Source organism: Mus caroli, unplaced genomic scaffold (genome assembly GCF_978045245.1).
Source record: "Mus caroli unplaced genomic scaffold, Mus_caroli_1 scaffold_17, whole genome shotgun sequence".
Taxonomy (NCBI): domain Eukaryota; kingdom Metazoa; phylum Chordata; class Mammalia; order Rodentia; family Muridae; genus Mus; species Mus caroli.
Genome location: NW_028227272.1, coordinates 28,798,977 through 28,814,007, shown reverse-complemented (window position 1 = coordinate 28,814,007; position 15,031 = coordinate 28,798,977). Strand labels below are relative to the sequence as shown.

Genomic DNA, 15,031 nt, shown 5'->3' with positions numbered 1-15,031 from the left:
CACGCAGCAAACAGGCGAAGAGAGAACCAGAGAGAACTGTGGCAATCAGACTGAAATACTAAACAGCTATTATTTTATCTTAATCTGAAAACTGAAAATTAAGGTAAAACCTTTTCACACTTCTCAACACTTTAGTCTTTCATAGTAGTACTTTATTTTGTTGTTTTATGCATAGAGTATATACAAGGAAATACAATCTAACCAAGCTCATATAGTCATTACCAAAACATCAACCTAAATTATCTTTGATAGTCTACAATTATTTCTTTTTTATACCACTATTAATTCAAAAGGTCACATAATTTACGTTATTAAAGTTAAAATATTCCAAATCTTGAGAGTATAATGTCAGAAAAATCACTCATGAAAATGTTTTTTTTTATTGGTTTGCACTGAACTTTTCTATAGAAAATCCAAGTTAGTCACAGTAAACAGACAGACAAACAGGATCTGCTTACACAATTAGATTATGTCACAGTCCCACCGACGCTTACCTGACATAGAGGGAGCGCTTCTGGCTGGTTCGAAGAGACCCTGACCCTGAACTGACACTGCTGTTCATCATCTGCTCCCGTAAGTCATGGATTTTAGCTTCAAAACGACTGTACTCTGATGGAGAAAAAAAAAAAAACCTAAATATTCCTAAAAACAAGTTTTTAAAGATAAAACATAAGCTATATATAATGTCTTAAAATTGACCAAGTAGGCTGGAAGTTTAACACAGCAGTAAGCTTCTAGCTACTGGAAATCAGAACTGGCTGGTAGAGGATATTGTTGTTCAAGTCACATTTAAGGCAACTCTATGAATCAAATAATACTAGCAATTTTATATTATATTTTCATTTGGATGTAAAGTTGAAAATAGGAATTATTCCAGTTTTTAATTTAAAAAGTCAGATACTTTGATGGATAAAATTTTCTTAAGAAAAACTAGCTACTTACTTTCAAATGTAGAACTTATGTAGAATAACAATGGGAAAAAATCCAAACTAGCCAATAGGTGTAAATAACTATTTTGTAATTTTTAAATTGCTGAAATGACAAAAAAGGCAATCAGAAGTAACATTCATAAAACTTAAAAAACATTAAAATTTTTTTGACAAATGGCTATTTTAATCTATCCCCTGGAACTGTGAGCCTGCTCAAAAGCTGGGACTTACAACAGTATCTTTTTTGGATGATGTACAGTATCTTCTAATTTGTTTTTTTCTGATGTGTCTACACAGACTGAGGCTATGATGCCCCCATGTAACCTACCGAAACTTTCATCTGTCTTGTTACTAAGTCCGATAATGTTATTGTCTTTGACCACTTGATAAGAGGTGCCTGATGGGTTATCTCTCTCTTTCAAGTGAGTTATTAAATATGTATACATCTCTTAACTCTTAAAAAACAAAGCCTAGTTATTTATTGTATGTTGAGGTAGGGTGTATAGATCCCATGAACCCTGTGTGGACCCAACTTGTCAAAAGACAATTTGAGGACACTGGCTCTCTTGTTTTACTGTGTGAATTAGGGGCTGAACGCAGATCATCAGGCTTGGTCCTGCCTTTACTTGATCATCTCACTAGCCCATTAAGCTTTTAATTAGTCATTTAACGAACATTGGTAAGGACTCCTAACTTATTTAGTAGGTTATACTTAGTATATCAGTAATTTGAAACAGACATTGTCAATTTGTATGTCTTGTTCCATATTGAAATTTTTTTTTTTGGTTATGTTTCTATCATTGCTTGAGTATTGTACTTTTTGGCACAGAGTATCATAAAATAACGTATTTTCTCTGCCTGAATCTGGAAGCCAGGCATCTGTTCCAAAAGCCTCAGTTTTTTTTTTTTTAAAGATTTATTTATTATTATATGTAAGTACACTGTAGCTGTCTTCAGACACTCCAGAAGAGGGAGTCAGATCTCGTTAAAGATGGTTGTGAGCCACCATGTGGTTGCTGGGATTTGAACTCTGGACCTTCGGAAGAGCAGTCGGGTGCTCTTATCCACTGAGCCATCTCACCAGCCCAAGCCTCAGTTTTTAAAGAGAATAGATTTAGATCAGAAAGCAAGATCTAGGGGCTATGTATGCTCATTACTACTGGGGTGTGACTGTAGTATCAGGGGTAAGACATATCAGATATTTATATATGCACATAAAGATGTTTATAACTGAATTTACATCTACTGAAACTGAAAATTGAGTTCATACTCAATTTTCTAGTTTTAACCCAATGTCACAGAATATATATTTAGCTTTTTTCCTCTTTGTATTTAACTCATAAAAACCATGGGTAATACCAGCTTAGCATGTACATCCCCTTTATGTTTCTGAACACAACCAAGTGACTGCTCTCATCATTATCACTACTCTCCTGCGTGTGCTTACTGCTCAAACTGGGACAGCCCGACAGGAAGCCCTGCTGGTGGGCCGGTCCAGCGGACTACTACAGCACTCCCTGCCCCCAACTAGCCCCGAAGTGGGCCCTGCTCTGCTCTTCCTAATGACTGTGGGACTTAAGTGATCAGGTTGTGGAAGAGAAAGCTCTCTAGCTTCAATTAAAAAACGTTTCCCCAGTTTCCTTACTCCCCCTTAGGAAATACCAGTCCCAGTTAAATACAGTGTTTTATTATTTTCAGGACATTTCTGATTCTATGAAGTCACTGTCTGTTCTTTGCATATCCCAAGACTATTATGTAAATACATCATTTGTTTAAGCATGTGTTTTCTGGCATGTACTTGTTTGTGAAGAAATTATTCTGATTCTTATTTTCAGTTTTCAAGCAGGTTCCTATGTGATTTAGTCCTGATCTGTTCATTTTTATCTAAAATTTAAGTTTCTAGAAACTTTTTTTAAGCCCTGGAACGTGGTGGGGAGGGAGAGAGGAGAGAGAGGAGGTGGGGAGGGGGGAGAGGGGAAGAGGAGGGGAGAGGGGAGAGGAGGGGAGAGACTGACTGACTTAGCTTTCCCTAAAATTTTGGAATTTTGGGTAGGCTTTGTAATGGCTTCACCCTTCTAGACTGAAGCTTCTTTTTTTGTTGTTTCTGCCAATTGTTCAAAGATATGATCTAATATGCTGAGAGCTCCTATTTCATTATGTATTTACCCTATTAACAGAGAGTGAGTTACAGTTGGCTGTTGTAGCCCGATGCCTGCAAATCCATTGCACTCAGTAGGCAGACTACACAAAACCTTGTCATGCTATTACACTATACCCTATGTCTCTCCCGTTGCTTTGCCCTGTACTGCGGGTGATATCACAGGGCTTGGTAGCTCTTTATAGCTTGCTTACATCAGTTTTTATTTTGGGGTTTATGAAGAGTTCCACCTAGTTTTGTTACAGGCTGTTAATAAATTTTAGTTTCGCTGTCCTAATGGGGCATTAAATCTACCATTTCATTTTCTAGTAGTACCATTGAATCTATGCTTCTGATTTTTAAGTGACTGTATTGATAACTGCTGTGAGCATACATGTGTCATGACTTGATGGTCAGAGGACATCAACTGTGGGTTCTGGATTAAATTTGCATCTTGTATGAGTGCTTGATGTCACTGAGCCACCGCGCCTGGCTCCAGGGTTTCCTGTGCTGCTTATTTGGTTCTGAAACACAGACTCACTGTGCAGCCTAGAGTGTCCTCACACCTGCTATCCTCCTGCACCAACCTTCCAAGCAGTAGAACCAAGCAGGCACTATAACCCCAGCTCTAACCATTCTGTGCTTTTAGTATTTTAGCAATCATCCTCAAAAACAAGAGATGGGTTTTTCAAAGTGCATTACTTCTGTTTTAAAAATATTTTAGCATTATATATATATATATTTTTTTGTTTTTTAATTTACTCACTATGTCGAGGACAGTTTGAGCTTGTGACTCATGTCTCTGCCTTCATAGCTCTGGAACTATAGGGCTACGCAGCAAAACCCTGTAACAATTTTACTTTTAGCAAAAGCCTATCTGTAACAATTAGTTAGCAAAATCCCCTCAAACAGACACTGCTCTTAAAGGAAAGTAACTTACTAGTTCCAAGTTAGCACTTTTTAGGATGGTTTGAAAACTCTCATGGTTCTAAGAGCTCCACAATATTTAACAATATGTTCACTACATTTCAGGTAGGCCACTGCTATTTTCCACTTGAGGGGTTGATTATGATAAGCCTTGGGCAATTTTAGACATTCATCATTTTAGAAAATTGAAAATTTTCTGCATAAAAAGCACATTCCATTTTACAGTGAGGCAGGAGAGCGCTTTCCTGATAAGGAGTCAACAGTCTCAGGTACTAGGAAACATTTACGATCGGGCACTGGAGTGATTACTGCTAAGTTCTTAAATGTATGATGTGTTTTGTCATTTTTATATTTATAGTCATCACTACTAAGAATTCCTTGTAATATTTTCTTTATGATCATTTTCCACACATTTCTCAATGTTACTTCATTTAATCAGTTCACACCTGTCATCCTATCTCCACTATTAACCATTCTGGATATATTTCCTCTGGGGAGAACTCTGTCCCCCTTTTTTTTGGTCGTGGGCACCCTTCTCCTAGAAATCCTTCAAACTCTTAGCAGAGCTGCTACCAGGAAAGAACAGGCTAGGCGTCACACAGAAAATGTTTGCCAGCATTTCTGAAACTGTTGGACTAAAACATATATTTCATATAACATATTAAAGTTATTTGAAACAACAAAAATAGAATGTGCATGCTTATTGAGGAGAGATAATGTTTAATGCCACCCTAGCCCCATTCACACTTTAGGATCCACAAGTTTGGTATTCAGGAAAATTTGGAAAATACTAAACATATATAAGACAAATCCATATAAAGAAACCAATCTGGAATGGGAAACATATACTAAATACTACTTGAATAACCAAACAAAAAGAATTCTCTTTTATTCAAAAAATTTTTAAAAATTACAACTAGAATAGCACTATCTTTCAGTATTCTTCAGAATAGTACTTCGCCAGACTGACCCTCTCAAACAAAACAAAACGAAACAAAACAAAACCAGCTTGAAAGATGATATTAACAGATGCTTAGAAATCACAAAATACTCGAAAAACAAACAAACAAACAAACAAAAAGAAATCACAAAATAAGATTAAGCACCAAAGAAAGAGGAAAAGGGAAATCCCTGGGGACACTCAGTGATGACAGGAAAGGCTGAGTGGCCAGTGAACAGGCTCCATATGGGGCATGTGCCAGGCTTAGGTAACTCAAAGGCCATAAAAACTCAACTGTATGCGCTGTGTTCCATCACACAATGCTTCCAGTTAGCAGGAAGTTCTTATGAACGTACTGAATTGAAATTCCAAACATGTATTTACTTTCTGAAGGATTTTTAGATAAAAGAATTAAATTATAATCACACCACGTCCCTCTTCCCTTTCCCCCCTCTAGCCCCTCCCACGTCCTCCTCCTCCTCTTTCTGTAACTCATGTCTTCCTTTTATTGTTATTGTCACACACACAACACATAAATACAGTAACACAACCTGCTAATTATGCACATGTTGCATAGATACATTTGTTTTCCTTTGAAAACACTGCCATACTTGGCGGTTCTCTGAGAGTTCAAGGTCAGCCTGGTCTACAAAGCAAGTGCACAACAGCCAGGGCTCTGCTACACAGAGACCCTGTCTTGAAAAGCCAAAAAAAGAAAGACAAAAACACCAAAAAAACCGAAAACCCAAACTCAACAACAAACTAAAATCCAAACAAACCAAAACTTCTAATATTTCCGCTTTTCTCTCTTTTTGTTCTAGCTTCCTACTGTGCGCACTGTACACAGTGTCTGGGTGTGCTAGCTTTCACTCATCTCTAACTCTGCTCTTACACTTACACTTCGCAGGGTTTCTGTCAAAGTGAACTGTTAAGGAAGCCGAGGTTGAACTTCATGTCACCTGCACCTGTTGCCAAGCTTTGCTGCTGCTCTCTGCTCGGCATTAATTACCTTCATAGGAATGTTATGAACACCCAGGCTAGGTGCTCTTAAATTACTTACTACTCTGAGTTGAACTTTGCTGGAACAAGAAAACTAGAGTAAGTAAAATAGCTGGTAATTATTTATTTTCAGTATTTCATTTAATGCCTAAATTATAAACCACTTCATTTTGCTCCTTCAGCCGCCTCATTTTCCTTCCTTATGTTGTTTATGAACATCAGTGAGCATGTTTCTAATATATCCTTCTGGGTTTTCAAACGCATGAATCCTGCTGAGGCTTTCTTTCCTGCTGACCTGTAATGCTGATGGTAATGCAGCCTTATGCATGCTCACTATGGACCGCCTCCAGTTTTCCATCATCACTTTCTCCCCCTAGGAATCTAGTCCAACTCCGTTGTGATGCTTTACTCTCGAGAAAGACAGTATGCCACAAACTTTATTCTTCTATTGTAAATAACAATAAAGACTACTAGGAAGTATCTATCTGTTATTAATAAGTATAATCTAATTTAAAAGAAAAGATTCTGAATAACTTCATTTTCTTTGGCAGCAGCATTATTTTTACTTACAGTTTTTATTACTCTTTTTTGAATCAATGAGTTAGTAAAAGAGATAGTTAGATGTGGTAAATTAAAAGTCAGATTAAAAAGAAACTTGAAAATTAATTCAAATAATGGTACAATCTCAACAATTGGCAGATGAAGTGTTCTAATTCTAATGAAAAATATTTCTGACCTGGAAAATGAATTTGTTTAGACTGGACAAATACTAAATTGACAAACTGAAAAACACATGAGAAGATAAAATTAGAAAATGAGACATTCTTTTTTTTTTTTTTTTTTGGTTTTCCGAGACAGGGTTTCTCTGTGTAGCCCTGGTTGTCCTGGAACTCACTCTGTAGACCAGGCTGGCCTTGAACTCAGAAATCCACCTGCCTCTGCCTCCCAAGTGCTGGGATCAAAGGCGTGTGCCACCACGCCTGGCTAAAACGAGATATTCTTAAGCTTCAGGAATGAAGCTCAGCTGCAGAGCTGTTGCCTAGTGTGAATAAAAAGCCGTGACTTGATGCCCAGCACAGTATAAAAACAGGTATGGTGGCAATCAACTCTAACTGCAGCATCTGGAGATGGAGGCAGGGGGCTCAGGTCAAGATTATCCTCGGAACACACTGATTTCAAGGATAACCAAGGCTACATGAACGCTTGCTGCAGAATAAAAAAGGTAAAAAATAAAATAAATAAAATTCATTACCGAAAGGAAGAATTTAAGATTATTTTTAAAAATAACTAAACTGTCCAGTAGTAATAGGCAACAAAACTGTCTCACCTTCGGGTCGATACTGTGCGACGATAGTGACGGCTTGGCCTGCATTCTTTAGTGCAGCTGCTGCTTGTTCGTGACTTGCAGCTCTGAGGTCAACACTGTTTACCTGTAAATAAAATCAAATACTAATTTAAGAAAATATAATCTTTGACTAGACATCACAGTGGCCCATTGTGGGAGTAGGTACAGGTTACAGTACCTTTATTGTTTAAATATATCATATAGTAAAACATACATGATTATTTCAAATAATCTGATTCACTAACAAAAACACGTTGTTCAATGTTAAGAGAAGAAAGTCCAGCATTTCCTCAGATGGAAGTCAGAAGGCTGGCTACCAAGCTAATAATAACAACCCAGCTAATAACAAGTGTTATTATTCTGCATAATTCATTTTGCTAGTAACTCAAGCCATGGAAAGGAAGCTGATTTTTATCTGTAGCAGTTTTAACCCTCCAGTTCAACTCAGTTTAATTTTTCTTTCTTTCTTTCAGACTAAGACTTCCATTCTTTTGCTGTAACAAGAAAGCAATTGCTTAAGCATAGTTCAGATTTCCAATTTAAACAACAATAGATGTAAATACTATTAGAAATAATTTGGGGGGGGGGCTGAGACAGGGTTTCTCTGTGTAGCCCTGGCTGTCCTGGAACTCACTCTGTAGACCAGGCTGGCCTCAAACTCAGAAATCTGCCTGCCTCTGCCTCCCAAGTGCTGGGATTAAAGGAGTATGCCACCACCGCCTGGCCAGAAATAATTTTTAATAAAGGAACTTGCATCGGGTGCAATTTGACTCCTGAAGAATTATTACATTTTATTTTTACCTCTGGAATGCACTAATACACTTATGTTTATGAAGCAAGGCATTACACCTTCAGAGATTACTCCCTTTCCTCTAAGACAAATGCTAAGACATTGTTCACAGATGTATTACTGAATGCAATAAAGCCTTAGTGTTAAAAACTAAGAAATAATAACAATGAAGTAACCACAACTGTGCTCAGGACTTCCACTAAACATTATTGATAGGAGGGCTGGAGAAATGGCTCAACAGTTAAGAACACCTGCTGCTCTTCTAGAAGACCCAAACGCCATGTCGGTAGGCTCACAATTCTAGTTCTAGGAAGGGTCTGATGCTTCTGGCTGCCACAGGCACTTGTACTCTGCACATACCCATATGCAGACACATGCATGCCTACCCATAGTTAAAAAATAAAAACAAACCTTTAAAAATTACATTTTAGCCATGTAAAGCTAAATGCAACTGAGAACTGCTATCACAGAATAACTCCAGCTGCGGGGACATCACTCACCATTTCTTACAATACAATGTACACTTCAAATTCCAAGTGCCAGAGTAAACTAGGGAAAAAGTCTAGAGAAGGATAAACTTTTATAGATTGTAGGAGAAAAATTAAGACTTTTTTGGGGGGAGGGGAACAGGCCTTACTCTGTAGTACAGGCTGCCTTGAACTCTCTAGGTAGCTCAGGTTAGAGTCAAAACTCATGACCATTCTTCAGACTCAGTTTCCTTAAGTGCTGAGATTATAGGTGTGAGTCACCATGCAGCCTGGGCTCAGTGGGTACAACTGCTTGCTAGCACACTCAGTAACTTCAGTTTGGATGCTCAGATCTCATATAAAAGCTAGGGACAGTGGCACTCATGTTAGGGTCCCCATGAGCCAAATGGAAATGGGAAACGGAGAACAGAGAATTTCTCGCTCATGGTCAGTGGGTTTAAAGAACAGCAGAGACCCTGCCACCAGCAACATGGAAGGGGAGGACCGACCTGAAGACTTGTCCTTTGACTACATGCCATGTACCTCCACAAGCAACAAGCAAGCGCACACACAAAAGCAGTAATGACGGTAGGCAGAAAACACTTTCTAGCTACTGTCTAGCTCTCTGCCCTTTGAATACACACAATAAACCATTTTTCAAAAAGGTTTTAAATTTTTCCTTGGAGAAGACTGGAGCTCTATGTGGACTCAAAAATACATTATCTGCTGGACAAGAGTAGAATTAAACTCTCCAAAATATTAGTAAATACTTCAATGAAATTATGATGCCTTTTTGCTGGAATTCAGAGATGCTCCTGCTTCTCTGCCTTCAGAGTGCTAGAATTAAAGGTGTGTGCCACCAAACCCAGCTCAATTTTTTTTGTTTGTTTTAAGGGGAAAAAAATCTATGTACTGAAAGACATATATATGTAAATAGTCTTAGATATACTAAAAAAACCAAACATTTTAAATACTGGGAGATACTTCAAATACCATAAAACATATACTTTAAAACCGCATAGTTGTTTGTTTTGAACACTGATGAGATCATAAAACTATCACAACTACCTAATCCCAAATTATTTCCTTCATTCCAGAAAGAACGTCAATTCAAAAACTGAAGGAGGGGCTATTCCAAAGGCAGCTGCCTGTCTGTGGGACATGATCTTCTAATTGGGCTGCCTTGTCTGGCCTCAGTGGGAAAGGATATACCTAGCCCTGCAGAGGCTTGATATGCCAGGGTGGGGTGGGGTGGGGAAGCACCTGCTCAGAGGATAAAGTGGGGAGAATTGTGTGTGTGTGGTGTGTGTGTGTGTGTGACTGGGAGGGGGCAGGAAGCAGGATGTAAAGTGATTAAGTAAAAACAAACAAACAAACAAAACCAAAACAAAATTCAAATGTAGACAGTGGTCTCTCCTAGCTCCAAAAAAACCCCACTAAGCCACTTTAAGCTACTTTTCGGTATAGATTTCTTATCCTGTACATTTGAAGTAAGTGGGCTTCTATACTTTCTGGATCTTTCTTCTTGGTGTTTCTTACTCAAGGCTCATGCCTATAGCTTATTTCAGCATTTTCCTTATTATAGTTGGTGAATGCATCATTGCATGCATATACTTTGTTTATCTATTTCCCTAAACATACATACTATGTTCATGTGGCCGGCATGGGCCATCAGAGACCACCCAGGGGCACGGTATCCTCTGGAATAGGTGGGTGCTGGGAACTCAGCCCTCTGGAAGAACAGCAAGTGGTCTTAATCACTAAGCCCGTTTCAGTTCCATCCTTAACTTTACACTTAAGGATTTTACTGTTTTTGACAGTGATAGAAGGATCAAACCTGGGGTCTCCCCTCATACATGTCAGCAAGCCTTCTGTCTCTACCCCGTCAGCTCAGCATGCCATGCTCCAACCCTGCATGTGTGGTTCACGGTGTGGAGCAGCCCTCTACCCTGGAATCCTGCCCAGCTGACTGTCTTGTCCCAGTGCTTCTCAAGACTTTTACAGACGAGACCAGGCCGCCTGCAGTCTCCTTTTCTCCTTTTAACTCTGGAGGGCATTCTATTTTTCTTGGCTAAGTGATTCAGAACAAAGATGAATACAAGTGGGAAGAAGGTTAAACATCTTTGTTTTCTTTATTTACGCTTTTAAGTTGCTCATCATTCAGTGTAAGCCACTGCTTTTTTTCTCTTTCTTTTTTTTAGTGAGCTATTTTTTTTTTTAACCAAAGTGAGGAAATGTCCTTTCAATTCTTAGGGTTTTTTTTGTTTTTGTTTTTTTGTTTTTTTTAAATGTTTTTAACCATGGAAAGGAATGATCCTGTTACAATCCTTTCTTCTGTTACTGAATGAGCCTGTGGCTGTGTCATTTACTGTATTAGGATGGTTTCAAATTCTTTTTTTTCTCTGCAGAATCAACCATGCATTCCTTGGATAAAGTCTTCTTAGGTATAGCACATGACTTTATGTTTCTATTCTATTATTTTGTTGAGGGTCTTAACAGCTACATTCACAAATGATGCACCTTTCTTGTTCTGGTCTCACAGACTGAGTTGGGAAATGTTACATTTCTTCTGATTTGCAAGAGTCTCTTAAATTTTTTAAAAGTTTTTGTCAGTGAAATTGTCTGGTTTTTGGCTTTTCTACTTTAAGAGGTTCTTACCCCACCCCACACATATAATCCAGATACCATAAAATACATATTTATATTGGTATCAGGATCAAATCCATGACTCTGAGTGAGTACATGCTTTATCATAAAGGTATAGCCCAAGCCTTTGATTATTAGTAACTTAGTGCCCTTCCTAGCTACAGATTTATATGTTTCCCAAATATGTGACTAACAGCTATTATTTTAAGCACATAAACAAATACATTTTCTTTTTAGTAACAACTTTATATATATATATATATATATATATATATATATATATTTTTTTTTTTTTTTTTGGGTTTTTCCGAGACAGGGTTTTTCTGTGTAGTCCTGGCTGTCCTGGAACTCACTCTGTAGACCAGGCTGGCCTCGAACTCAGAAATCCACCTGCCTCTGCCTCCCAGTAAAGGTAGGCGCCACCACCACCCAGCTAAAGTATATTTTCTTTTTTTTTTTTTTGTAGACCAGGCTGGCCTCGAACTCAGAAATCCACCTGCCTCTGCCTCCCGAGTGCTGGGATTAAAGGCGTGCGCCACCACGCCCGGCTTAAAGTATATTTTCTTATTTGTGCTTTTGAATCTTATCTAATGAGGTACTTAAATATTTGTCCCGGAGGTCTTAGAGTTTGTTGATTTTTGAAGTATCTTTGTTCCCCACATTTTTCCTCTTGTACTTAATGACTTTTCTCTTTTGCGTTAATGGTACTTCCCCTCAGAAGACTAGAAAGCATTCACATCTCAATGTTACTGATGTACACTGCCAAGCAGTGCTGTCGTCAAGCACCCTCAGGGTGAGCAGTACTACACTCTCCGGAACTTTCAGTGGCAATACTGGGAAAGTCCCGAGTGAACCTGGCTATACTGCTGGCCTAACACATGCTGGCAATATTGTAATCATCTATTTTTGCTCTGAGGTTTTCACACCAAAATCTAAGCAAATTAAAAATGTACTTTGACAGAAGGTATCAAGTGAAGAAGGTCCTAAGCTAATTTTATTCTCCTAACTAATTTGCCTGACAACACTTACCACCAATTTATCCTTATCATGCTACAATTTATTTTTAAAAGACTGAACTACAGTATATCTTCAAAAATGTGAAGAAAAAAAAAGCCCTATGACTAATTAAAATGGAAGGATCTAATAAACATGTACCCCCATGAATCTACATTAAAGAACATATATACTGTTTCCATTATCCATCCTTGTGAGTTCTACTGGGCACTTTATAGTCAGTACAAATCAATAACAATCATTTCCCAAATTCTATTACTAGAAATTAGTACTCATGATTATCACACAAGGATAGTGTGCATTTCTGTGATATCTGCTTTGTTTTGCTCAACATGATGCTTTAAGAGTCATATGTTATTTTGTATTTCGGTTATTTTGTTTCATTTTCTTGCAGTGCAGTATTATAATAAAAATATCTCACCATTCACTCAGTCATTTTCCTATTAACAGAATAAGATCATTTCCAGATTTGGATTATTATGAATATCCTAGGACTAATCCCCGACACACAATTATTCTGTTACAGTGTAATAATATACAGTACTTCAGGCTTAGTAGCAAGTGCCTTTACCTGTGAATCATCTTATCTGTCCCACTCATTTATTATTTTATTAAAAATATCTCATGAAGGTTAAGATTATAAGACATGCAAAAATGGAAGAAAATCTAACCTGTCAAGACAAAAGGAAGTAACCTCAATACTCAGGAAACTGAGACCAAAGGATGCTCATGAGTGGCTGGCCACACTGGACCACAGCTGAGAGACCTTGTTACTAAAAACAAGAATGCTTATAATAATAGAACCATGAAGATAGAATAATGCTAACAGACCTAGAGACAATGTGGATGATGAGTTTGGCATAAAAAAACACCAAAACAATAACAACAACAACAATACTAACACCAAACCCCCAAAACAAACAAGCAGCAGCAGCAACAACAACAACAACAACAACAACAAAAACCAAACAAAACCCACATGGAATTGCTAGGGGGGAAAAAAAAAGAGAGATTTTATTTGAAAGACTTAGTAGTATAGTAAAATTAGCTGAAGAAAGAAATAGAAAATTTGAGCCTAAGTCAAAACAAGTTTCCAGGCTGAAACTTACACATAGGGGAAAACCGAACATGAGGACAAGAAAGACCATAGCATCATCTGTGGGACAGTTAGATTCATGCAGCCTAATAAAGATATGGAGTCTTCTACAGAGATGCTGACAAAGACCTTCCATGACTGATGAAGGAGATGCAGGATGGCAAAGCAGGTAGGGGCACTAGCCAAGCAAGCCTGTCAATCTGAACTTGATCTCCTGGACACACAGTGGAAAGATAGTCTTCTGGCCACCACGCATAGCACGCATGCTTGCCACTAGTCACACCCAGTAATTTTTAAAAGGGCTGAAGTGAAAAAAAAATGTTGACAAATTCTATATTCAATAAAATTATGATAGATGGAGGTGAATGTAAAGAAGAGTTTAAAAACTCAGTACTGGGGCTGGAGAAATGGCTCAGTGGTTAAGAGCACTGACTGCTCTTCCAGAGGTCCTGAGTTCAATTCCCAACCACCACACGGTGGCTCACAACCATCTGTAATGTAATCTGATGTGTCTGAAGATAGCTACGGTGTACTCATATATATAAAATAAATACATCTTTAAAAACTCAATACTGAAGTAAAAAAAAAATTGAGGAATGTTGTAGGGTAAAAAGCAAAGATGCTCTGAGACTGAAATCTCCAAGAAATATGAATTGTATTCCAGCTGGAGATATAGCTCAGTGGTAGAGCACTTACCTTATAGATGTTAGCTTCAGCCTAAGCACCACAAATAGTAGTAACCATTGTATAGCAATGAACACATGCAGATCATGTCAGTTTGGTTCAAGACAAAAACAAAAACAAAAACCACCCCCAAAATAACAAGACCGAGCTCTATAATGCTTATCAGAAATATACTTTTAAGAAGTTTTAAAAATTCATTTTTAATCATTAACAGGTCATAATAAAGACAATAAAAACCTCCAAGTATCAGACCTACCGATATGATGCGATCTCCTTTTCTGAGCTCTCCACTTAGATCAGCAGGTCCACCAGCAAGGATGAAGGAGATAAAAATCCCTTCTCCATCTTCACCTCCCACAATGTTAAAACCAAGTCCTGTTGAGCCACGATGAAGAACAACTTTTCTAGGTTCCCTAAAAATTAAGAAAAAAGTTAAAGCTCTCTCTCCTCCATCTGGGCAAGATGCTCAAAGGAAATAAGGCCAAGGCGAGAAAGGTTCCCCTTGGGCCCCCGCTGTCGTCAAGAAACAGGAGGCCAAAAAGGTGGTTAATCCTTTGTTTGAGAAAAGGCCCAAGAACTTCGGCATTCGGCAGGACATCCAGCCCAAAAGAGATGTAACACACTTTGTCAAATGGCCCTGCTACATCAGGCTGCAGTGGCAAAGAGTCATCCTCTATATGGTTCAAAGTACCTCCTGCCACTAACCAGTTCACCCAGGCCCTGGACAGGCAGACAGCTACTCAGCTGCTTAAGCTTGCCCACAAGTACAGGCCAGAGACAAAGCAAGAGAAGAAGCAAAGGCTACTGGCCCGTGCTGAGAAGAAAGCTGCTAGCAAAGGGGACGCTGCAACTAAGAGACCACCTGTCCTGCAAGCAGGAGTCAATATGTCACCACCTTGGTGGAGAACAAGAAGGCTCAGCTGGTGGTGATTGCCCATGATGTAGACCCTATGAGCTGGTGGTTTTCCTGCCTGCCCTGTGTTGAAAGATGGGGGTGCCCTACTGCATCATCAAGGGAAAGGCCAGGCTGGGATGCCTGGTCCACAGGAAGACATGC

At 38.5% G+C, this 15,031-nt stretch overlaps 1 protein-coding gene across 22 annotated transcripts in view; it reads right to left on the bottom strand.

The window, feature by feature from the left end:
* The window catches only part of Dlg1 (discs large MAGUK scaffold protein 1), a 201,106-nt gene that overhangs the window by 39,171 nt on the left and 146,904 nt on the right, over nucleotides 1-15,031 (bottom strand). For all 22 annotated transcript variants that reach the window (XM_029470482.2, XM_029470484.2, XM_021185184.3 and 19 more), the window contains 3 exons: nucleotides 14,231-14,387; nucleotides 7,260-7,362; nucleotides 495-609 (listed from right to left, as the gene is read on the bottom strand). In XM_029470482.2, the coding sequence (XP_029326342.1) occupies nucleotides 495-609; nucleotides 7,260-7,362; nucleotides 14,231-14,387 (375 nt within the window). The remainder of the gene's footprint in view (nucleotides 1-494; nucleotides 610-7,259; nucleotides 7,363-14,230; nucleotides 14,388-15,031) is intronic.